This window comes from Nematostella vectensis, chromosome 11, assembly GCF_932526225.1.
Source record: "Nematostella vectensis chromosome 11, jaNemVect1.1, whole genome shotgun sequence".
In the NCBI taxonomy this organism is placed as follows: Eukaryota; Metazoa; Cnidaria; class Anthozoa; order Actiniaria; family Edwardsiidae; genus Nematostella; species Nematostella vectensis.
The window spans coordinates 5,266,922-5,291,746 of NC_064044.1; the positions used below are offsets into that span (position 1 = coordinate 5,266,922).

At 40.1% G+C, this 24,825-nt stretch overlaps 2 protein-coding genes across 2 annotated transcripts in view; both read right to left on the reverse strand.

The window, feature by feature from the left end:
• Nucleotides 1–420: 420 nt before the first annotated feature.
• LOC5505462 (adhesion G protein-coupled receptor E3) lies at nt 421–16,972 on the reverse strand. Its single transcript, XM_048733973.1, has 19 exons — nt 16,675–16,972; nt 15,515–15,874; nt 14,578–14,834; nt 14,103–14,162; nt 13,592–13,766; nt 13,198–13,320; nt 12,777–12,846; nt 11,643–11,742; nt 11,123–11,175; nt 10,224–10,350; nt 9,602–9,705; nt 9,322–9,424; nt 8,707–8,857; nt 5,787–5,871; nt 5,509–5,575; nt 3,748–3,839; nt 3,227–3,356; nt 2,617–2,658; nt 421–1,940 (listed from the first exon to the last, which is right to left on the reverse strand). The coding sequence occupies exons 1-19, from the start codon at nt 16,721–16,723 to the stop codon at nt 1,764–1,766; spliced, it is 2,325 nt and encodes a 774-aa protein (XP_048589930.1). The 5' UTR covers nt 16,724–16,972; the 3' UTR covers nt 421–1,763.
• Nucleotides 16,973–22,769: 5,797 nt separating this feature from the next.
• LOC116613214 (skeletal aspartic acid-rich protein 2) overlaps nt 22,770–24,825 on the reverse strand; it is a 7,016-nt gene continuing 4,960 nt past the window's right edge. The window contains exons 5-6 of the mRNA XM_048734374.1: nt 23,628–23,831; nt 22,770–23,082 (exon numbers count right to left, since the gene is read on the reverse strand). Coding sequence (XP_048590331.1) covers nt 22,819–23,082; nt 23,628–23,831 — 468 coding nt within the window. The 3' untranslated portion in view covers nt 22,770–22,818. The remainder of the gene's footprint in view (nt 23,083–23,627; nt 23,832–24,825) is intronic.

Genomic DNA, 24,825 nt, shown 5'->3' on the forward strand with positions numbered 1-24,825 from the left:
ACCACTTTTTGATAGCCATCGTGAGAAATTTTTTTGTGAAAAAAAAGGGTATTAATTTCGATGAACTGTCCTTAATGAGAGGCTGTGATGTCATCAGTGGCTAATTAGATGGCAAATGTACTCAAATGAGATCTACCTGTGTGCGGTTTAAGTGAACAGTACGCGCGGCGTCCAATTTGCGTTAAACCAGCTCTTCTCAACCAATCACAGCTCGCGTGTTACCAACGTTTAAATAAATTATTACATAAATAATTACAGCAAAATACTGTATACCATATCAACCACAATCCTCGCAGTAACATTTAGCAAACTTTTTTATTTACAAACGATAATTCTTTGAATATCAACATAAGCAAATTCTTTGCTGGCTCCACTGACATATTATTCGTATAACGCATAAACGAATTATCTATTTATCTGTTCCCAGTGCTTGCTCTCGCTTTTTAGTATTTGTCCAGATTTAATAACGTTAAAGTGTCCTAGTCAGTCACACATTTGTCATTGTTTTAATTCAATTTTGGCAGAAAATTTATACGATGACATTTCGAAATAATGATCTAAGAACAAAGTTTAAAACTTCTTTTACAAATTCAAATCAAGATTATAGCAAAAGCTTCCCAGATCTAGCCGATGGAAATGGATTCATCTTAACACAAGGTACTTTGCCAGGGTGACAAAATGGCAGGTGTCAGGGACCCGTTAAGGAAGAATCTACGAGGAATGTCTAACCAGTCAATCAAAACAGATCACAGAACCCCTGCTTCATTGTCCGTGACATTTACTGGGTGTAAATAGACAATAGTTTGAATCCAATTCTGTATATTAAACTTGGAATTAAATTATTTTAGGAATATTTACAGCTGAAAAAATGGTTTGACCTTATTTTGTGTAACCACTGTGGCATTGTCAATCATATATGCACAATTCTTTGAACTACCTATACCTTACTTATTTCTATACATCCGGGAGTTTGACATAACCTTATATGGCAACCCTATTAGTGCGCTGTTGTATGAATCATGCCCTGTACATCCAGGAGTTTAGCATAACCTTATATGACAACCCTATTAGTGCGATGTTGTATGAATCATGCCCTGTACATCCGGAAGTTTGGCATAACCTTTTATGACAACCCTATTAGTGCGCTGTTGTATGAATCATGCCCTGTACATCCGGAAGTTTGGCATAACCTTATATGACAACCCTATTAGTGCGCTGTGGTATGAATCATGCCCTGTACATCCGGGAGTTTGGCATAACCTTATATGGCAACCCTATTAGTGCGATGTTGTATGAATCATGCTCTGTACATCCGGAAGTTTGGCATAACCTTATATGACAACCCTATTAGTGCGCTGTTGTATGAATCATGCCCTGTACATCCGGAAGTTTGGCATAACCTTATATGACAACCCTATTAGTGCGCTGTTGTATGAATCATGCCCTGTACATCCGGAAGTTTGGAATAAACTTATATGACAACCCTATTAGTGCGCTGTGGTATGAATCATGCTCTGTACATCCGGGAGTTTGGCATAACCTTATACGGCAACCCTATTAGTGCGCTGTGGTATGAATCATGCTCTGTACATCCGGGAGTTTGGCATAACCTTATATGGCAACCTATTAGTGCGCTGTGGTATGAATCATGCTCTGTACATCCGAGAGTTTGGCATAACCTTATATGACAACCCTATTTGTGCGCTGTTGTATGAATCATGCTCTGTACATCCGGGAGTTTGGCATAACCTTATATGGTAACCCTATGAGTGCGCTGTACTGTGAATCCTGCCCTGCATACGGGCTCCTGGTATGACCTTATTTGGCGCGGCCATTGTTTTGCTGCTTTGACGTTTCTTGAGCGGCGTGCTGTTACTGTCTGGAGTTCGACTGTTGGAGCTCTCCCATTTGAAGAGCTTTAAATGAACAGCAGCCCGTAGCTGAAACCATCAGAAATACATGACCAAATGCATCATTATCATAATTTTACACATTTGCTTGTTGTAACATATTAACTTTACGTCTCGTTTGTTATTCACCTTATATTCCAGTGAAGAATTTTCACGCGCGCTCATTGGTCAATACGGGTCACGTGCACATTTTCACAGTACAAATATCAGTCGATAACGTGCAGGCGAAGTGATATCTGTCCTGTGAACACGTAAGCGCGCGCATAATACACTTTTCGCATTTCTCATCCGCGGACATTATCCGCCGATATCACAGTGAGCCAAAGAAGGGATTTATTTATTTTATATCCCATTTACGCGCATACGCGATTATCCGGGAGCTTCAATATATATTGGCGAACACGTGATAATCTTGTAATCGGAATGATAGGTACACGGGTAAAATGGCCCCTTCAAACATATTTGTCAATTTTTCGGTTAAGCAAAAAAAAAAAACCCTGACATTTTTTGTAAGCGCAATTATGCGCACCATCACGTAACTCGTGTTAACCTAGTTTTGTATTGTAAATAGTGTAAATGGTTCTTATTCTCGCTTATACAAGGGGTAAGGTGCATACCCCCAATAAAAAAACGTCATCTTAAAAAACGTCACCTATTGCAATGAGAAACTAATGAAATGTTGCTACAATATAATTTTAATTCTTACCTCTGTGCTTCTGACACAGTGAAAAACAAAGATCATGAAACCCTGAAAGGGAAATAAACACGCATTACAAAATCAGAAAAGGCAATTTTGGTAACCGTATTAACTTGTCACCGCAGAAGGTATTCAAGTAATCTTATAATTCTCGGATTTTAATAGGCACCGCCCTTAAATAGTAATACGTTTCTAATTAAAATCTTCATTTTTCTGGAAGGAATTGCTATATGTTTGTAGTAGGCGTAATACATAATAGTCACGTGATATTTGGAAAATTGGAAATGTCGTAAGGAGGACAAACTTTCCAAGATCAACTGTATGTAGTTCCTTGATGGGGACTTGCGCTTAGAGATCACGTGACCTTTAGGGTGGCAAATTCAAACGATATAAACACAGAATGGACTGCGCCCATCTCATTAAGGAACGACGGACGAAAGAATAAAATGTTTAGCTAAAATAAACCATTTCTGGAAAAAAAAATCTGCCGTTATTTGTAAGTGCTAAAAAGTTGCTTTTGTTGTTATTCTGCTATTAAGCCTGAGCGGGCGCGAGTCACGTGATCTCTTAGCGCAAAGTATTCTATTGTCGAAAGACGATAGGTAGGATATAGAATCACCTGTAAGGAGTTGAGGATTGTGAAGACGTATCGCCCGGCGACACCACCGACATTACCAAGGCTGAGTAGCCCAAATAGCCACGTGACTCCAAACAAGGGCAATAGAATCATACACGCCCGAGCACTGGTCCTGTCACGAATGATTAAATCGCATGAAAACAGGCCTTGATTAAAGAAGTGCTGTTTTACAGCATCATTTATATTCTTTTACTAAATACCATTCTATCTTCATTGTTTTTTCTATCGATTCCTCTTTGTCTTTTCCAGAGGGTTGCTTACTAAGATAGGTATATCGTAACACTTACTAAGTTTAGGGTTTCAAAACAATCTGTTTCGCGCGGGCATCTCTTTCACTGTTTGGTTACAGAAAAGATCCATTACCAACCCTTCCTTCTCAATGAAAGGAAATCTAATTTCTCAGAGCTCGAAACTTTTAATGACTGAGCACCCACTCAGCAATAAGTATTCGGTTACAATGATTGCATGGCAGTGCTGTTCCTGGCGAGAAGACTGTTAATTACCTTATGCTAGACATGTTAATGGAGTTGATGGTCTTCACTGACTTGAGGTTGGACATCTCACGAATCACTGTGATCAGGATGACAAGGTTCGCCTGCAACATGTACATGCATTATGTGTTTTCGTCGAAAGAGACGGACCATTTGATATTTGACGGGGGGATAGGCTGATCCAAATGTTGTTGTTTTTTAGCGGCTTGAATTTGCCACTCAAAATGTCATGTGTCTTTGAAGTGCAATTTGTTAACTGATTACTCTAACCTTCTTAAACAAAGTGGCGCTTTTAACCTATTAAGACTGGGCTATTTTGAGCTGTCTGTGACTAAGAGGGGACTTTAGAAGCACACTAGCATACACACATTGGCACCAGTCGGGCAAAGACGTGTGTGTATGCTAGGTGCTTTTAAAGTCCACATTTTGTGTATACATACTCGCAAGGATAGTTTGGCTATCCGACGGAGTTTTAGACTAGCAAAGGTCGCATGAGTGATCCGCACAATTGGCATCACGCTAGCCCGGTCGCAGCTCTAGATCCCACATGGATCTAAGCTGTGGTTTAAAGCACTTCGTTCGAGTCGAAGTCGCCCTGCAGTTTTTTTTTGCCGATGAAGTTTAACTGAGGCAAACCGGCTATGCCATGCTGACGAGTCCTAATAAGGACGAAACAGCTGTCCATGGTTGCCGAACTGCACGGGTAATAGACTGTGCTAGCGTCCCGTCTTGGCCCGACTGGTGCCAATGTGTGTATGCTAGTGTGCTTCTAAAGTCCAGTAAGAGGGGAGAGGGGGGGGGGGGGAGGGGGTTGGGCTAAAAGAGCCCCCCTCCGTATTTCATGAACCGCTTAGGCTACGACAATCAAAGTAACAGACAATGATCACCAGCATGTAAAGAGGTGTCACGCCCTATTTTGGGTATAGTCGAATGAATTAGGACGTCACAATGACGTCATAAATACGATGTCTAGATATTTTTTCAAACATAGCCTAAATTATCAGATATCGGGTTGAAATCTTTTTACATCATTTAGATATGTCAAAATCATCGTTTTAACGGCTTTATAATGCAAAAGGGCCATAAAAACTTTAATAATAATTTTTTGGGAAGAATTTCCGCCATCTTGGGTCCGCCATCTTTGTTCCGCCATTTTTGGATTCTTATGGTTTTTGCAAAAAAAACTGTAATTATTACAAAAAAAGTATTTGCATGCATTTATTACTGCTCATAGTAATGATAAATGCATAATATTAGCTTTTAAAGTGTCATCTAGTAAATCTAGTGACATTTTTAACAACAGCTTCGTGAGAGCAAAATTTACCCACCCCTCCCCCCAAATATCCGATGTTAAAAATTCTAGCGCTGTTGTGAAACTTGTCACCTAAACAAACTTTTAAAGTCAAAAGAGGCATTTAAATCTGAGAAACAGGACCAAAATATAAAAAAATCACTACTTTTTAGTTTTTGGGAAACCAATAGCTTCTATGGTTCACAAGTTATAGCAATCTTCCAGGAGGGGGGGGGCTTAAAGAGTCCCCCCCAGTCTGAATAGGGTTAATATATTTATTGCACTCGTTTTGTGTGTGTTTGGCCTCATTTTGGCAACGGGTTGATAATACATTGATAACATCAAGTATCGTGATGTCTCTTGAAAATACTCGAGCTCGGTTGGGAGTCAATCGAACGCAAAGTGAAGTCACAAAGGCTTTCCAGGGGGTGTTAATAGTAAAAAAACATCATAAATGTCATTATATTCACTCAACCACTCACCGTTGTTATAGCAACCACGGGACCAACAAATGTCCAAATAAGGTGGTTTGCATGAGCGAGCCAACAGCTGGTATCAAAAGGACGCACATTAGAAAAAGAAGCCAAGACAGGGGGATTTTTTTAAAAGACGGCATATTAGAGAAGTAGATTGATAAATAATAGCATAGGCTTTAAAAATAAATATGTATAATTAAGAGAAAAGGAAAAGATAAGTATATAAAATCTACGACATCTTCAAAATCTGGATACGGTAGCGATTAGTTTTTATGCAAACTTACAAATGCTCGTTGACGTAAGTCGAAATTCCCCCGGTACCAAATGCTGCAGCAAACAGTGAACCCACCACCACTAGTGCCGGAAATCCTACAAAAAAATACGCAAAAAGGTTTAAAACTATACATGATGATGATGATAATGTAACTCCTTCTGATGATGATAGCGAATAGCGTGATGACGATTATTATGACGACGATGATGATAATGATTATGGTGATAACAACAACAATGATAGTGATGATGATGAGGATGAAGATGATGATGATGATGATGATGATGATGATGATGATGATGATGATGATGATAACAACAATGATGGTGTTGATGGTAATGATAAAAAAAATCCATGGGCTTATATAATAATTTACCCAAGGGGGAAAACTAGGAAAAGTCATATTGAAGGAGGAGGGGGGAAATTGGTAAATCCAAGGGAGAAATAACAAGATCCAAGGGGTATTAATTAATGGTAATTCCAGGTGTCTTGAAGAAATACTTCCAATAGGAGTAATAGAAGGGTTTAGGGAATAAAAGCCATACAGTAGTTCTTCATGTATAAGAATCTGAGTTTAAGAACCTGTTAGCCTAAAATTTTCATTTTCAGCACCCTCCACATAAGAGGCTTTTGAGGCTACATTTTCCATTTTATTCGTATTGGAGGGGTTACTGTGAAAATTTTTAAAAGGTATACTACTGATTTAAGATTATCATCTGTATTTTAAAGTAATTTTATGAGCTTGGTCAACTTAGTTTTGTCTTGTTACAATGAATATATAGAAATATAAGAACCTGTTTTAAGCAAGTACCATTTATATAAGAACTTAATTAAAAAAATAATAAAAAAAACAGGTTGTTATGTGAAGGGAACTACTGTATAGTAGTCAATGTTTAGTTGTCAATGTTTGTGATTATCCAATCAGTTTGTTTACCTTACGTTTTTCTGACTAACTGAGATAGCAAAATCATTGGCAGGTGTTGTTTTTTCAGAAGTAAAAAGCAGTGTACACAGTGCAACTGAAATTTCCAAATTACTGAATTTATTTTCACAGGAGACTAACAAGGTGGCTGAGTTTGTTCACTCTATGGACGAGAAAGAAATGCGAGTGATGGAGGAATGTGGTGGTGGTGGTGGTGGTGGCGGTGGTGGTGGTGGTGGTGGTGGTGGTGGTGGTGGTGGTGGTGATTATGGTGGTGGTGGTGGTGGTGGTTATTATGGTGGTGATGGTGGTGGTGGTTATTATGGTGGTGGTGGTGGTGGTGGTGGTTATTATGGTGGTGGTGGTGGTGGTTATTATGGTGGTGGTGGTGGTTATTATGGTGGTGGTGGTTATTATGGTGGTTGTGGTGGTGGTGGTGGTTATTATGGTGGTGGTGGTGGTGGTTATTATGGTGGTGGTGGTGGTTATTATGGTGGTGGTGGTGGTTATTATGGTGGTGGTGGTGGTTATTATGGTGGTGGTGGTGGTTATTATGGTGGTGGTGGTGGTGGTTATTATGGTGGTGGTGGTGGTGGTTATTATGGTGGTGGTGGTGGTGGTTATTATGGTGGTGGTTGTGGTGGTGGTTATTATGGTGGTGGTGGTGGTTATTATGGTGGTGGTGGTGGTTATTATGGTGGTGGTGGTGGTGGTGGTTATTATGGTGGTGGTGGTGGTGGTGGTTATTGTGGTGGTTATTATGGTGGTGGTGGTGGTGGTGGTGGTGGTGGTGGTTATTATGGTGGTGGTGGTGGTGGTGGTGGTTATTATGGTGGTGGTGGTGGTGGTGGTGGTGGTTATTATGGTGGTGGTGGTTATTATGGTGGTGGTGGTGGTGGTGGTTATTATGGTGGTGGTGGTTATTATGGTGGTTGTGGTGGTGGTGGTGGTTATTATGGTGGTGGTGGTGGTGGTTATTATGGTGGTGGTGGTGGTTATTATGGTGGTGGTGGTGGTTATTATGGTGGTGGTGGTGGTGATTATGGTGGTGGTGGTGGTGGTGGTTATTATGGTGGTGGTGGTTATTATGGTGGTGGTGGTGGTTATTATGGTGGTGGTGGTTATTATGGTGGTTGTGGTGGTGGTGGTGGTTATTATGGTGGTGGTGGTGGTGGTTATTATGGTGGTGGTGGTGGTTATTATGGTGGTGGTGGTGGTTATTATGGTGGTGGTGGTGGTTATTATGGTGGTGGTGGTGGTTATTATGGTGGTGGTGGTGGTGGTTATTATGGTGGTGGTGGTGGTGGTTATTATGGTGGTGGTGGTGGTGGTTATTATGGTGGTGGTTGTGGTGGTGGTTATTATGGTGGTGGTGGTGGTTATTATGGTGGTGGTGGTGGTTATTATGGTGGTGGTGGTGGTGGTGGTTATTATGGTGGTGGTGGTGGTGGTGGTTATTGTGGTGGTTATTATGGTGGTGGTGGTGGTGGTGGTGGTGGTGGTGGTTATTATGGTGGTGGTGGTGGTGGTGGTGGTTATTATGGTGGTGGTGGTGGTGGTGGTGGTGGTTATTATGGTGGTGGTGGTTATTATGGTGGTGGTGGTGGTGGTGGTTATTATGGTGGTGGTGGTTATTATGGTGGTTGTGGTGGTGGTGGTGGTTATTATGGTGGTGGTGGTGGTGGTTATTATGGTGGTGGTGGTGGTTATTATGGTGGTGGTGGTGGTTATTATGGTGGTGGTGGTGGTGATTATGGTGGTGGTGGTGGTGGTGGTTATTATGGTGGTGGTGGTTATTATGGTGGTGGTGGTGGTTGTGGTTATTATGGTGGTGGTGGTGGTGGTGGTTGTTATGGTGGTGGTGGTGGTGGTGGTGGTGATTATCACAACTGTGATAATGATAAAGGTAATGCAGATAATGATTATGATTACAATGATCGTGATGAAGATAATGCCAATTATGACATTGATGATTATAATATGAAAATGAAATTGACTGTTGTCTTACCGTAGCAGAAGCAGTAAGCATATTTCATTTTCATGTTTGTCTGGAATACTTTGACCACGAGGCGATACAAGTAGACGCCCTCAATAAGCATCCAGCAGAACGCGGCGAGGTAGAAATAGTGGATTAATGCTGCGACGGCAACGCAAACAATCTACGAGGGAAATTTGATATCTCCTTTTTGATACTTATGAGACACTTTGATACGGAACCTTAAAGGAAGAAGGGGAATCACGGAACTTTAAATGAAGAAAGGGAATCACCCAGTGTGTTAGCGCGTCAGCGTATGGGGCCTTTCCTCTGCTGAAACGAGTTCGATTCTCCGGTAGATACATGGGTAGTATGGGTAGCGCTTTCGATCATTTTTTTCATTTATCTAGAAGGCGCTATAAAAATCAACAATATTTTTTTCGATTAAAGTCAAAATTTGACGGTTGAGGGGGAGGTTAGTCGAACCGCCGAAAAAAATAAACGGGTTGGGGGGTACAAACCGAGTGTCGCACCCTATCTCTTGGTCGATAAGCGGCCTAGGCATGACTAGCCTTTAGCATCCGGGGTAGAAAAAGTCGATATCATAAGGAAAGAACTGTTTGAAGTTTCCACAGGTAGCCCACTTACCCGGTTCTTTGTTGCGTTGATTCCCGACATTAGAATTATCTGCGCCATTGCCAGATTGGCGACGAGGTTCACACGGATCTGCGTCTTCTCCAGTTGGCGATTCCTGATAAATAAAATGAGAAATGATGGTTGCAATTCATAAAGTGATTCATAAAAGTTTTCAAAAAGAACTTGCGAAAATACAAGAGAAAACTGATGTTTCCCTTCCCTTGGACAAAGTTTCCTAGCTACGGCAAGAGAAGCTTTGAGTTTTAACATTTTGTTTATTTGATTTACTTACAGAAATGTAAGGTAGGTAATGATGGTGGAAAGTTCACCAAAAAGTGAGAGGAAGAGGCCGACATACGAGACGACAGCAAGCCCCAGCTCATGCTCTTCAAGAACCTTCAAGCAAAGAGATCATCACAACAAAGTAAACGAAATGATTTAGTCATCTTGACCGGCGAAAAAAACCCTTTGAGGAGCTGGGAAGGCCATGGCCGTGATCAAATCTTAACTTCCCCCTACTACAGCAAAGAAATAGGACCGTGACCCTGATCAAATCTAAACTTCCCCCTACTACAGCAAAGCAATAAGACCATGACCCTGATCAAATCCAAACTTCCCCCTACTACAGCGAAGCAGTCATATTGTATAGGAGTTAAACAAATCGATATGAAGCACTATTTCTCTGCATTTGGTAAAAACATATAGATATACTTGGTTCCTTGGTTTTATAACTGCCATTCGCTATTTGCGCCGAGAACGATTTCCAAATATTTTTATGATTTATGCACAAGTTGCTGCGCCTAAATCTCAATTTTCAAAGCGTGAAATAAACTAGTCTACATTTTTTCACCCTTCCCTACCAATAAAAAAAAACTTGTCAGGGTGTTTTGATATAGTAGGTGAGGGTTCGTTACCTTTTCTGGTGTCATTTGCATTAAGACCGCAAAATTTGTCAAGTGATCGCAGGCGCAGATTGTCTGTGTCGCCGATGACGTCACTACGCGGCATCCTTCCTCCGACCAGGCGCCAACTTGATCCAAACTGATGGCGAATAGTAGAGTTTCTTTAGGTAAAATAAAGATAAAGCTGCAAACTACCTCAAATGGAGGTACCTTGAGTTATTTGGAGCTAAATTATTCCAGACTAAACAAGACGCATTGCTTTTTCTAGCGCGAAACAACATCGACAAATAGACTTCTGCAAGGGAGGCTATTCTTTCCAAAACGATATTGATGCGTTTACCCAACCCTTGTCCCTATTACTCTACTGCGACCTTCTTCTATGTCTATTGTTTTCTCTCCCATTCTTCCTTCGCACGATATTGATGCGTTTACCCAACACTTGTCCCTATTTCTCTACTGCGACCTTCTTCTATGTCTATTGTTTTCTCTCCCACTCTTCCTTCGCACGATATTGATGCGTTTACCCAACCCTTGTCCCTATTTCTCTACTGTGACCTTCTTCTATGTCTATTGTTTTCTCTCCCACTCTTCCTTCGCACGATATTGATGCGTTTACCCAACCCTTGTCCCTATTTCTCTACTGTGACCTTCTTCTATGTCTATTGTTTTCTCTCCCACTATTCCTTCGCACGATATTGATGCGTTTACCCAACCCTTGTCCCTATTTCTCTACTTCGACCTTCTTCTATGTCTATTGTTTTCTCTCCCACTCTTCCTTCGCACGATTCCTTCTCACCAAGGTTCCTAAGAAGCTCTCGATTTTCCCTAAAGAGCGACATGTGCTGCTAAGGTAGCCACGGTAGCGCGCGTCGCGCTAAAGATATCTTGCAGGTTTTTTAATTATTACTTACTTTTTGGACGTCTTCCAGAACACACAATCAGAAGAACTGGTATCTTGAGTTTTCTAAAGAAGGAATGTCAGATTAATAGTAGTATCAATTTCAGGCTGCAGCTATCAAATAATCGGATCACCCAAAACTTCTTGATTATAACCTGAAAGAAACGCAACATTTTTTTTGTTTGTTGACGAGCCTGAATGAATGCGATTATCTTATCTGGTTAATAAATACATAGAATATTGAAACCTATACTCTCTATATCTATTAAATCGTCTGCTTAGCCTATGATTATTTTTAGGGTAGAAATCAAAATCAGAAGTAAATCAACCTTGGGCTAATAACTGTACAATTCCCGATCAAGTAGAACACTCGCCTTTCTCTCCTTTATCTCCTGTGAATATTTACCTTAAAGTGGGGAAAAACAGCTTCAAGTGGTCGGTAAATGGGGATTCAACGGCATATATTTACCTTCAAGTGTGGAAATACCAGATTCACGTGGTCAGTAAATGAGGGTTCGACAACTTTTATTTACCTTCAAGTGTGGAAATACCAGCCTCACGTGGTCAGTAAATGGGGGTGTGACGCGCGGAAGGATGGAGCATGACAAAATCCTCGTATTCAATTTGCGCTCACTGAAAAAAAATATATAAGAGGAAAATGTGAAGCAATATTATCCTTACAAGTAGGGATTTTTGGGCTAACCTAGATGAACGGGGAAGAAGGCTATAATAGGGGACTTGCGCTAAGAGACCGTGTGACTTTTTGGATTGAAAACTCGCTCGCACCACGCTTTTAGCAGTAAATTAACAAAAAAGGAACTTATCTAGTTAGCATTTACGAATAAAGCTAGAATTGTTTTTTTCAGAAAGGGTTTATTTTAATTTTAACATTTTGTCGTCGTGTGCTTTCGCCAGTCGGGCGCCGTCATTTCTGTGTTTGTTCAGGTTTGGATTTGCCACCCAAGTGGTCACGTGATTTTTTAGCGCAATTCCCCTTTCGTATCTTACCAGGCGATTCGATAGAATTACGTTCAGGGGCGTCCTTTTCGGACGGAAGGGGTCTGATTTGATATATTTAGGTGCTCATAGCCTCGGGCCTATTCAGCAGCTGCTGTCATAGATTTCTTATATCATTTAATCTTGTGAGAAAATCGCGAACCATTGGACACATAGTCAGCCACACCTTGTTATTAGTTCTATTCAAAATTGTAACACAACTACAAAAAGAAATAAAAAAGTGACTATGTAAAAACAAAGTTGTTAACTCCAATTACAAAATATAACAAAGAATAGATTTTTCAAAACTACCATATAAAAATTGATGCTTTTTTAGAATATGACATTACAGGGAAACCTCCGCATAACGATATCACGGTACAAAGTTTTTCAGATCACGCTAACGGTAGAAAGTATATAGAAAATTATATAAAGATTATTTCCCTGTCTTGTATCGAGCTGCTATAACATTACGTAAAACATAAAACTGACTGAAAAAAGACTTTCCAAATCGCAATGAAATAGATACAACCCCCCCCCCCTCCAAACACAAACACACACACGCACACACTAAGAAGTAGGCTGAAGCAAAATCTTTCGTCCTTGATAATATCTGCACTTTGCAGAAATAAGAAGAGGAAACCTCGATCAGGCAACTCAAAGCCGCTTACCCGTTATCTGTGTTAGTTTCTGACGACGAGACTAGGTCGTCTTTGTAAATAATCGTCACAATCCGTTTTTCTGCAAGATATGGAATATTGTATTATGTCTTCATACAGTGGAATGTTGACACACTCAAAGCTTTGGTAACTCAATCTCCCGCAAACTTAAAGTGATATTTTGTGTTAAAGTATTGTTTCTATAATTTATCTTATCTTGATTACATTTGAAAGACACGTCTTAGCACAAAGAAAGTGCACCCCGGTAATAATGTTATTTTGGGGTTCAGTTTTTCAGGGTTTTTGTATTTGAAGTTTTAGCTCGCAAAATAGAAATAGTACTTAATGTGAATTGTGTGAAGCGGAGGTGAAAGAAAGTCCCTATGATCACTCTCCCTCCCCGGATCCGAAACTGTTGTTTATCGTTCATTACCTTGGCTACCGATGACAGATGATGGCAAGGTTATCTGCACATCGTGTATGTCTGTGTGCTCACTGGGAAGGGTGATATCTGAAGTTGAGGAGTTCGTGGGATCTACGATTATCATCTCGATACCTGACAAACAAAGAACACACAAAGTTTAGTATAGAGGAAATAAAGATGTAGTTAAAAGAATTTAACAAGTAAACAATTAGAAAAGGTTAAGGAAGGAATAAATTTACTGAGGGGTAGGGGTGCGGTCCCTCAAGGAGAAAGGAATCCCCTGATATGGGTTTCCCTGGAGTGACGATAACAACGTTGATGATTGTGGTGATGATGATCATGATGATAAACGATGATTATGATAACAATAACTGCGACTAAAAGGATAACCAAATAGAAGTACCAATGTTCTTGTTGTTTATCATCAGTCGATTGTTTTCGCCATCTATGTGGTGCTCGGCGTATTCCAAAGCGAATGACTCAATATCCTCGACTATCGCCATCCGCGACGAAGTGCCCATAACCTGTTGAAGGCTTGCAAGCTCATCCACCATCCCCTCGTAAGCCTTAGAAACTTGCTGTGAAAGATAAATTCAAATAAGGGTTGAAACGTCATCGACGTTTCAACCCCCCCCCCCCCCAAAAAAAAAAAAAGAAGAATTGAAGCGGACTCCAAAATATGGTATTGTCCAAAAAAGAAAATGGTCGAGCAAGGACAAAAAACAAAAGTTTAAAAGAAACAGTTTGATATGATAATAATGGTAGGTCAAGAAAAAACTTTAATAAAAAATCCGTAGAATAACTAGTTGGTCAGGGTTAACGTGCTGCAATCAGCGAAAAATCACAAGGTACACTAAAGAAAAGACCAATCTTTGACAGGCGCAGGGAAAATGTCTGTTGTGTTTGATCTATACCTGCATTGAATTTCTGTCTTCCACGCTTAGTTGTGAGATTCGCTCCTTGAATGCACCCAGCTACAAGACATCAAAGCACGTGGTAACAAAACGAGACAATAAACGGGGGAAGCGGGTATAGGGGCGGACAGACTGAATTTAAATTCTTGAAACAATTTTTCAACAATTCCTTTCAAAAGTATTTCCGTAAAAAGAATAAAAGATCGAAACAGATAATAAAAAATGAGAAACTTTGACTGTAGAACCTCTATATAACTTGCGACCGGAAAATAAGACCTTTATATTTAAGTATGCATTTCCGCCATATGCATTTGGAAATGCATACCTAAATTTACGAAAACGAAATTCCAAAATAATTGTATTAGAATTAGAAGTCTTAAGAGAAAAAAGTCGAACTTTGTCATCTTTCGTCAAAGATTACCTATTTGGTCTCAAAAATGACTTTAATATAACTTTCAGCTACAAAATAACTTACAATGCCAGCACTAGATATGATTGTCCTGGACGCTTTAACAGTGACAGACGCAGTCGGGGTAACAGCGAGCGTCGCCGTCTGTACATGCGTGCGCAATGTAGTCACGTGTTCGAAAAGTGCTGGAGTACTTGGGTGATCTCCCGATGTACTTTGCGGGCTTGGAAGCGTCTTGGTCACTTGACTATTCGCGTTTAGGGATGAACTTGTCATGGTTTGTGCCGTTGTTTGCGTGCTTCGTGTTATTGATATATTTCCTGCTGTGAGCAAAATGAAGTTGCGATGATATGGGAAATTAAATAGTAGCGTTTTCGTTGCAATATTAAAAATGGCGAAAGCACTTATGAATTAGCTTTCTTAAAATAACCCATCAAACACACCCAACACATAAAACACGCACGAGGCAAACATGCACGTTTTCTCAGACATAATATCAGATGCGTCATTTTTTACAATAAAATTTTGCTGTTGTGTTATTACGGGATTAACATATAACATAGCTGCCTATTGCTTAAGATGAATATTTTTGATGGAAAGGTTCCAATGCATTTTATATTATTGGCAAAGGAAAGAGGTTGCTAAAAGCGTGTGAATCAAATTGAAATGCGATTTTGAAATGACACGTACAACTTTTTCTTCGTGTGCCTTGAATGGGCACGTCACATACTGATTCCACATCAAAGTATTATTCTGGGACCTTGTGCACACAATCCCCCTTGGCGGCAAAAAAGTGGGCCATTTCCTAATAAGCAATCTTCAAACACTGTTTTTCCATTGATTCCTATGACTGCGCATCTCCCCCCACCCCCCCCCCCCCCCACCCCAGTCAATCCTGGGAACGCGCCTTGCCTTTTGTTGTTGAAGAGCAATAGACATAACGAGGTCCACCCCCTTAATATTGTTAATCTTCTGTCCGTTTGACCCGAGAGTTGTGGCTTACCTATATTGCTTAACCCCTCGCATATGTAACCAAAAGTTCCATTGCAATCCTGTCTCTGGAACTTATAAAACCCTGTATTCAACGTATAACACGCCGGTGGGGTAGCCCTCGAGTTGACAAGAAGCCAGTGGACGGAGCCACCGGTAACCCATGACAACTGTTGATTGACGTCGCAGCTAAGACCTATCCAGAGAGGGCCCTGACTACTTCGCGCAAGCGCTCGAGCACGTGATATCTTGCCGCCACTATCTAACACTGCTAGGTTCCCGCCTTTTTGCTGACAGCTCAGGTTTGCCTCTGCCCAGGTTTCTAGGTTTGTGATGGTAGAAAATTCCGGATCGCTACCAGAGGCTTTTCTCGCTGAAAAAAAAATCAAATAACCCTTTTATAGAACGACTTTAGTTTTAAGCTTTTCGCACTTGAAGATTTTTCCTGGAAAAACTAAAAAACTATGCTCATATGGCGCAAAAAATCTGAGCCCCACGAAAATGAAAACAACCTTCTTTTTATATTCAAAACATGCTGCAGTATCATAAATTGAATAAAATTTGCATTTGCCTTAGTTTACTAGATAACTTCAGCTGAGTTTCACAGCTCATTGCTATCAAACGGTACATCATTTGCTAACTTAACGTGTCCCACCGTTGGAGGAATTCAGAGATGGAGTTCTTAGCTATGAATTGTGCTTTACCCATTGGTGCATTCCATAATTAAAGTAAGAATTGATAACAACTTAGCAAATTCATATCGGGATTTATATTTAAACCGATTATCAAGATGTAAATATGTTAGACTCGATATTCCATACTTTCCACAAAATATATACCTTAACATGGTTAAATTTGCTATTAGTGTGAAATAGGTTTTCTTGTTTTCTTGTTATGTTTGGTTAGCGGTTGCCTTGTTTTGCTCATTATAATATATCGCTTGAGGTGTGCATTTTCTATTTTAGTTTAGATTTGCTATCATGTGCGCTAATAGAACAGTGGACAAAACGCGCGTCTGTTTTTGCTAACTAACTTTACAATGTCTCAAAATAAATGACCATGTTTTCTTTAGAACATTCCCGCTATGATTGTTCTATACTTTAATGCTGACTTTCCAGAGAAACTCATCTTTTCCAAGCGAGAATCATTCATTTACGTTATTTATTTACTCACCAAATTCCAAAATCGAACAGGCAAGTAGTATTTTTGGAAGCAAAGCCATCGTAAACCCCTTGGAGTGCTTAATATCCCTTTAAAAACAAAACAAACGGTCAACAATGTGTTCGCATCTTTGATCCAGTTCGTTTCAGATTGGTGGTTTTCTTCTTTCAGGATCTACTTCTATCTCTCCGATGTTTCTGGCATTTCGCTAATTTCGGGCCAGTCTTTGGGAAGAGAAGTTATCTTACAGATATAAGGTCATATTTTCGTTTTGACTTTAGATAGGATGTTGCCAGACGTAGCTTAAAGTTCGAATAATTCAATTACTATTATTTTTGCTACTCTCATGGAATACTGAACTGTTTTCTTATAATTCTTATATTTCGTAAATTATTAAAAAGAAATTAAAAAAGTAATTAGAAGAAATTAAGATATACATAGGGGAACTTTAATATGTAAGACACTTCGACATACTTTCAACTTTTGAAAAATATGAGAAAATTCCAATCTAAAATAGAAAAACTATTTCAAACAGAATAAGGTAAAGAATTTCCCCTTTGAGTTTGCTTAAAAGAAAGGAGAGACCCCAGGATCGATTTCAACTGATAAAAGTTATCAACTCTAGACAATGGGAGAGAAGATAAAATAGCTTCAGTTTAAATCGATAAAAGCTGATATTGCGGTGAAAACTTACCTTATATAAAACACATTTGTGACTGGATTTTCCGTAAGAAACCCTCAATACATAACGATTCCTAACCGTAAACATCCGACAGGTGTAACGTGACTATCGTGTTCATTAACTTAAACAGAGAACTCATTTGGTGCTTCACAATAATGACTATTTGATTGGAGTCTTAGGTTCCCCTGTGCGTAAGCGAAGAGAAAACTTGATTTGAAAAATTACGAATTCTTATAATAACACGTATACTTTTATCTATTACTTTTTGCTTCAAATTGAAAGGATAGTTGTTAAAAAGGGTTTACATTTTACTTAGATTTTGGTTAAAAAGGTTATGATATGAAAATTAGTTGGTTTATGTAGAATATACTAACTAGTATAGTTTATTTATATTTGCTCATTGCTTGCACTTCATTATCAATGAAGTGCAAGCAAAATGATGCACTGTCTTGTTTCCGGTGTAAAACAGGTGCTAGAAATAGGGCTTTTGGTTAAAAAGGGAAGGTTTTATTTATGAGAGATTCGAGCTAGAACCCTCGGTATCTCGAATCGGAGTCGGAGTTTACTGCCAACTGTAATCTCAAATTGATAATTGAAAACTATAACAAATCTCCTCACAGTTTATGCTCATTTGAGCTAGCCTATGCACTCAAAAGTGGAACAAATGGTTTTTAATTTTAGTCTATATATTGTTGAACTGGTTTTTGTTTCGGAATAAAAAAGCTAGGTAAAGAAGCAATAACGCAAAGAAGGATCTCATTTTACATAGAAGAGAACAAAGGAAGTTAAAAAATTTCGTTTGAGACTTCGTCGAAATCAATTTGGTAACGGGAAGCTTTTTGATGTCTTGGTTCGTGTCATAGGGAGTCTGACCTCTATAATTGCAACGCTGCATGACAAAAGCGCGAAGCAGCGCACCATGTGAAAATACAAGAGACGCACAGGGAGACAATTTAAGAGTCTCACGGGACACTAAGCAAATCGTTTGCAGTTAGCTTGGCACAGAGTGGCGGATCTAGGATTTAGAAAGGGGTTTGACCTTTTTGACATTCTGTCGCGATATATTTTTTTTTCAGAATTTAAGGAAAATATATTTCATGTTACAAATTCTTCTACAAAATTTTGAGAATACTTTTATTTTCCCTGTTTGTGAAAATCGGGTTACTTATTAAAATTTTGAATTACAGAGAACCAAAAGCGCTGCCAAAAAACTTGAAAAGCTCATGGGAAGGATCCAACACATTGCGTACTATATTTGCAGGCGTCGCAAATGACTCGATTCAGTGGATGAAAGCACCCTTCATATACGGCACCCGGTGCTCACTAGCTATTCCCTAATAACCCCTTTTCTTATCTGAGCTCATTGATGAGCTCATGTGCCTATGCCAGCGAATATTGTCTGGTTTTCGTCCAGTGGAAAGCTTCGCGATACATCGAATTCGGCTGTAACAATTTGCAACGAGTTTTCTTTTTTCAAAAAAGCTTTTTTTTTCGTCCAACAAGGGGGGTGACATTGTGGCACCGCCACTGTGGCAGAAGTTTATTACGGGGTGAACAGAGCTACACGGAGAGCACCAGACACGGCGAAATATTGTACCAAAGAATGTTTGAGCGACTAGCAAACAGCCAAAATCCTAGCATTGGAGAAAACATCCATGATGTTGGCGCATTTTCTACACCGGTAAAAAAATAGCCTAGCTCTTTTCATGTGCAATTCCAAATGCAAATATGTGTAAACTAATAACACATAACAAAATCATATACTATTGTAATCGTTTTCAGGCGCGTACCTTAGTTTGGCTAAGTGTTTGTGTATGTGTGTGTGTGTGTGTGGGAGGGGGGGGGGGGGGGAGGGGTGAAGTCATAGGTATCATAAACGCCCTTTTTCCTTAACAGTTACTGTATTTATGTTTTTTTTCAGGGGGTGGGGAGTCATACCTCCGACCCCCTCCAGGGGGAGGGGGGGTATCGATATTTTCTGGAACTAACTTAATAAGAAATGACCCATATTTTGTTAGCTAAGTGGAGAGGAGTTAACGCGCCTGGTTTCATGACGTCTTGCACAGAGCAATGGCTTAGCAATGCTAGGAGTTGTTTCTGGTGGCTCGCTCCATGAACATGCCTTAAAGGCATGCATTGGTAGTACGGGGGTTGATAGATGTATTTATTCAAATCCCGTCGCAAAGGTCTTTCCACCTAGATTACAGCCTATCAGCTTGACCAGCTTTATCTGCTTTTTCTGTCAAATTTCAGTATGGTCCGAAACCCAATTCTTTATTCATGCATTTTATATGTATGTAGGTACCGATAATCATTTCATGCATTAATCTTTTACTTGTAAAGATTCGAGTGTTCGCCTTATAAAAGGCACGAAGTTTGTTCTTTAAGTAGTGTTCTTAAGTAATGGAAGAAGTGAATATTTCTTTTTAAGCTCTACTACACCTTTTTGAACTTAAATTCCTTGTGCTATAATTCATGATAAAAGCGGATTACAGCATAATTTTACTGACAGTCACATATCATAAAATAACATTCTCCGTTGTTACATTTTTCTTGGCATTTTGTTTCACTGTAAGCCAGAGTCCTCCCGTATGCATTAAGAGAGCAAAGGGCAGTTTCCCTTGAAGCAGGCCATGTTATTTCGAATCCAGGTACTGTACAAGTGCAATGTTCAAAATGGCAACCTTTCATATTACCAATACCGGCGCATTGATCTTGGCAAAATGTATCACCAGCTTTCCCAGGTATCCCTTTGCAAACGATTTTTTCCCAATCTGGAACTTGTTTTTCGACGTTTTGAGTAACTCCTACTTCTTCCCAGCCATCCAGACCAAATTCATTCTTCCCTGTACTAACGGGTATCGGGAGATCATTGTTGTCGGTACAAATGCAGTATTTAGAAATGGAATCTCCGTTGTTTCTTTGGCCGATGTGAGGGCAATAGAAATTCCTGCACTGCCCACTACACAGCATCTTGAAAGCGGCTCCGATTTTATCGTCACAATTGACAAACCGCGAATCACTTCTTGATCTCCTGGTTAATAGGAGCACCATGCAAAAAAGGAGAGGAGAATCTTTTCTGGTCTTCATTTTACGACATGCTTTTACGATCAATGTTCACAGCAGAATGGTAACTGACACACAGGCCGTGTTCTATCATATTCATTTTTCTATATTTCCCTTTGTTATATATTGTTAAAATTATTTGTCTGACTTTGTTAGTGTTTTTGATTGCCTTGGTAACAATAAATTATTAATAATCTTTTTCTTTGATTTCTATAACATAGTAATCAAGAAATCTAAATTTAAAGTCGAAGACTTTTCAGGTCATTCAAAATTTATTAATTTGTTTTTATTCTGTTTGTCTAGAAAATATGATTAAACAAGAGAAAAAGAAAACCAAGAAAGAAGAAGGAAGGGGAATAAAGAGAGAAAAAATATTGAAAGCCAAATGAAAAGAAAAAAAAGCATTTGTGTTTTTCTGATTACCGTTTCTCTTTTTCAGAATATCTTTATTATATCTTGTTCTTGGCTGCTTGAAAAAAAATATCCAGGTACATTCTAAAGATTCATTTAATTGTTTTCGTGATATGATATTCGAAAGCGTATCAGTAGGAACACAAATTTTAAAAGAAAGAAAGAAAGAGAGAGAGAGAGAGAGAGAGAGAAAGAGAGAGAGAGAGAGAGAGAGAAAGAGAGAGAGAGAAAGAGAGAGAGAGAGAGAGAGAGAGAGAGAGAGAAAGAAAGAAAGAAATAAAAAAATGAAAATGGGAGAGGAGAGATTAGAAGGGTGATAGTAGAATATATGCTATATGTCCACGAACATATTTTCGCTAAAGATAAGCCTTTCGCCACTGGCTACGAATGCATGCTGAGAAAATACCCCAGCTTCGATTAACAAGACTTCCATTCTTTTATTTTGCTCCCCACATATGATAGTTGTAATAGAATTGAATCCGATGAATGATAAATATTAAAAAAAAATTGGACGGTCTGTCGGTCGGTCGGATCAATTGATCGATCGATCAATAAGAGCGTGCGTTTAACAAGTAGAAAAGCATCGTTGCGTAAAACTGTATAAACAACATAAAACCCCTAGAAGTCGTCAGATATGACTTTATTATTTTCCATGATTATAAAAGCTTGCACAAGATAATATATGGCAAAACTGGTACCTTAACAAGGTCTAGTGAATTAGCGGTAAGACACATCTTCGAAAACGATTGTGATTGTAACTTCGCTCTTTTCAGCGCTTTTTCGTATCATTCAAGATAATTTTGCCATCAATTCTACTAACTCTTGCTATGGTAGTCAGTTTTTACAATTTATATTGTAAGTAATGGTACAAAACATGGCGATAAAGTGAAAAACTCAAGAATCGCGGGGAGACAGGAGAGGACAGGAGAGCGGAGGGGGAGGTATCATTTTCGGCCATCTTGAAACTAATATGACGAAAAGATTCAGGGGCTGAGGAAGGGGAGGGGCAGGGGGGGCACCTATGTTACCCCCCGCGTTCTTATAAATAGCGCACCACCCACCCCTCCCCTGAAACCATTCCTGCACTGCCCACTACACAGCATCTTGAAAGCGGCTCCGATTTTATAGTCACAATTAACAAACCGCTAATCACTTCTTGATATCCTGGTTAATAGGAGGCCGCTCTCCTGAAACCACCATACACCCCTCCCTCCAACTTTCGCCCCCCACTTATGGGACCACTCCGCCGGCCCTGTCCAACACTGTCTCACATTGACCATTTGTCATTGGGAATGGCCATTTGTCATTTGAAATGGCCATTTGTCATTTGGAATGACCATTTTGTCATTGGGAATGGCCATTTGTCATTGGGAATGGCCATTTGTCATTGGGAATGACCATTTGTCATTGGGAATGGCCATTTGTCATTTGGAATGACCATTTGTCATTGGGAATGGCCATTTGTTATTGGGAATGACCATTTGTCATTGGGAATGACCATTTGTCATTTGGAATGACCATTTGTCATTGGGAATGACCATTTGTCATTGGGAATGGCCATTTGTCATTAGGAATGGCCATTTGTCATTAGGAATGGCCATTTGTCATTAGGAATGGCCATTTGTCAAGCGCTAGTGGCAAATGGCCAAATGGTAATATAATGCAGTAGGATGTGGCTTTCAGGGGGAGGGATGGTCCTATGAATCAATACATAACTATAGTTTATCTAGCACTGCAAGTATCTGATAGCACTGTAGCATAGGATGACCATTTCGAAATGGCCAATGGCCAATGTGAGACAGTATTGGACACCCTATTCCACCCTCTTCAACGCCCTCCCTCTCTGTCCCTCTCCTCCTCTTCCTCCCCCAACATTTCATGTGCCGTACAGGAGGGGGGGGGGGGGGGAGGGGCTTCAAGCCGCGGGCCGTCAGCAAGTCAGCAAGGCTAGCAGAAAATCAACTTTTTTTTACTTTATCTTGTGAACAAAGCTTGTTTCACCAAGCAGCCACAAGGTTGATCAGGACAACAGCAACGCTCCACTTGATAGAAGACGCTCCGCTTCGAGAGCTGGTTTTTGGAGAGACGCCCTGAGTCGGTTGTGGCAGCGGCACGTAGTCGACATTCTTAGTCACCGCAGGGTCGAAGAGCGCCGTCTCGTTGAACTTGGGGAAACGCACTGTGAAACAGGTGGTGCTTTCATTCGTACTCAGTTTAGGGAAACCACTAGGCATGTTGGCATCCACGCCGTCCTTCAGAACCTAGGGCAGAAGTGTTGTTCATTCGTGTAAGTGGCATGGTTTGGTGGAAGTGGTCGCGGTGATAATTGTGCTTATGATGACGATCTTTATGGTGCTGATTATGTCGTTAATAATGATGATGATGATGATGATGGTGGTGGTGGTGCTGGTGGTGGTGGTGATGATGATGATGATGATGATGATGATGATATTGATGATGATGGTGGTGATGATGATGGTGGTGGTGATGATGATGATGAAGAAGATGATGATGATGATTGTTATGATGGTGATAATGGTGACGATTCTGACGACGATGATGGTGATGATTATGATGACGATGATGATGTGGTAATGATGACAGTGACGATGATTATGGTGATATTTTGTGTAATTATGATTATGATCATGATTATCATGATGCTAATAAATAAAAAAACGGAGTCATACTCGCCGATAGTATAGAACACCTATTAACCCGCCCCCTTGTTTTCTCTCATAAATTTGTTTTGGTGATTGTATGGTGATGGATAATGATTTGATATCTTGATCATAGTGTTACATACTCCAATAGGTATGTCCACGAAAACGTTCCCAAAGGAGTAACGGCCGGCCTTGTCCTTCCCTTTCGGTCCCTTCTCGCCAGATGATTGGCTCATCTTTTCGCCTTTCTCTCTCGCTTGGACGCAAAATTTGGAGTCGAGATGGCTTCCTGTTTCATTCCTTCTGCAGGATGCACCAGAATCTCCACAGAATTTCCAGCCGTTAACCTGCAAGTCATTTGCAATTCAAATTAAGGATTTCTCCAAGTCCCTGGCATTGGTCTCCTGTAAAGGGTTTCGACGACACAGGAAGCCCAAACTCCAGGGTAGGCTGTTCCCAGATTCCTCACGGTTCATCCTCGAGCACAGGAAGCCCGGTAAATTTTCCAGAGACTCGGTTTTCCCGATTGAGTTAGTATAAGAAGCATAATATTCTCTTAGTAGTGTTAGTTTATTGCACGAGAAGTTGTCACTGCATTTCCCTAGTCAGGGGACCTGTGCTGAATAACGTATGCGCATGCGCGTGTTCTGGCAAAAACAAACACAATCGTAGTGATGACTCGTTCGAGTAAAATTACGAAAGGATTAGTTCAGTCGTTGTTTTGACTAACTGTACAACATTAAAACTGTACAAAAGATGACAGATTTGTTTGATAATGAGGGATTCATAAAGAAAATTATAGCCTTAGGTTTGGTCTAGTTTTCTAAGCATTCGTCAAAATGTGACAGTTCGCCGGTAAAACGCCTCCATTTCAAAACAAAAAGGCTGCTTTTACCGCGAGGTACTGGAACTAGTCTTGCGTTCAGCACTGTCAGTCAGGAGCGGATCCAGGATTTCAAAATGGGGGGTGGATAATGGCCGGCTAGACAGCCTATAAATGATCCAGTGGTTCTTAATAGGTCGCTACATAGATCTTACAATTCTTAACGCTGAATTGGATTTGTCGCGTCAGAAAAGTCAAGCTGGCGAAGGAGAATGGACAGTACCTCCCGTCCCTCAGACATTTATTTTCTTCAAACAAAATGACTTTTCGATTTTTTTTACTCAAAAAGGGGGGTGGATATCCAACCCCCCCCCCCCCCCGTATCCGCCCTGCTAGTAGCCACACTGTTGATTTAAATTATCAGGTTACAGTTTTCACTTGCTCCAAGTTAGGATCACTAGATTATTTTCAGGGACCTAACGCACATCGAGAAGCTAGACCCTATGGGTTGTACGGCA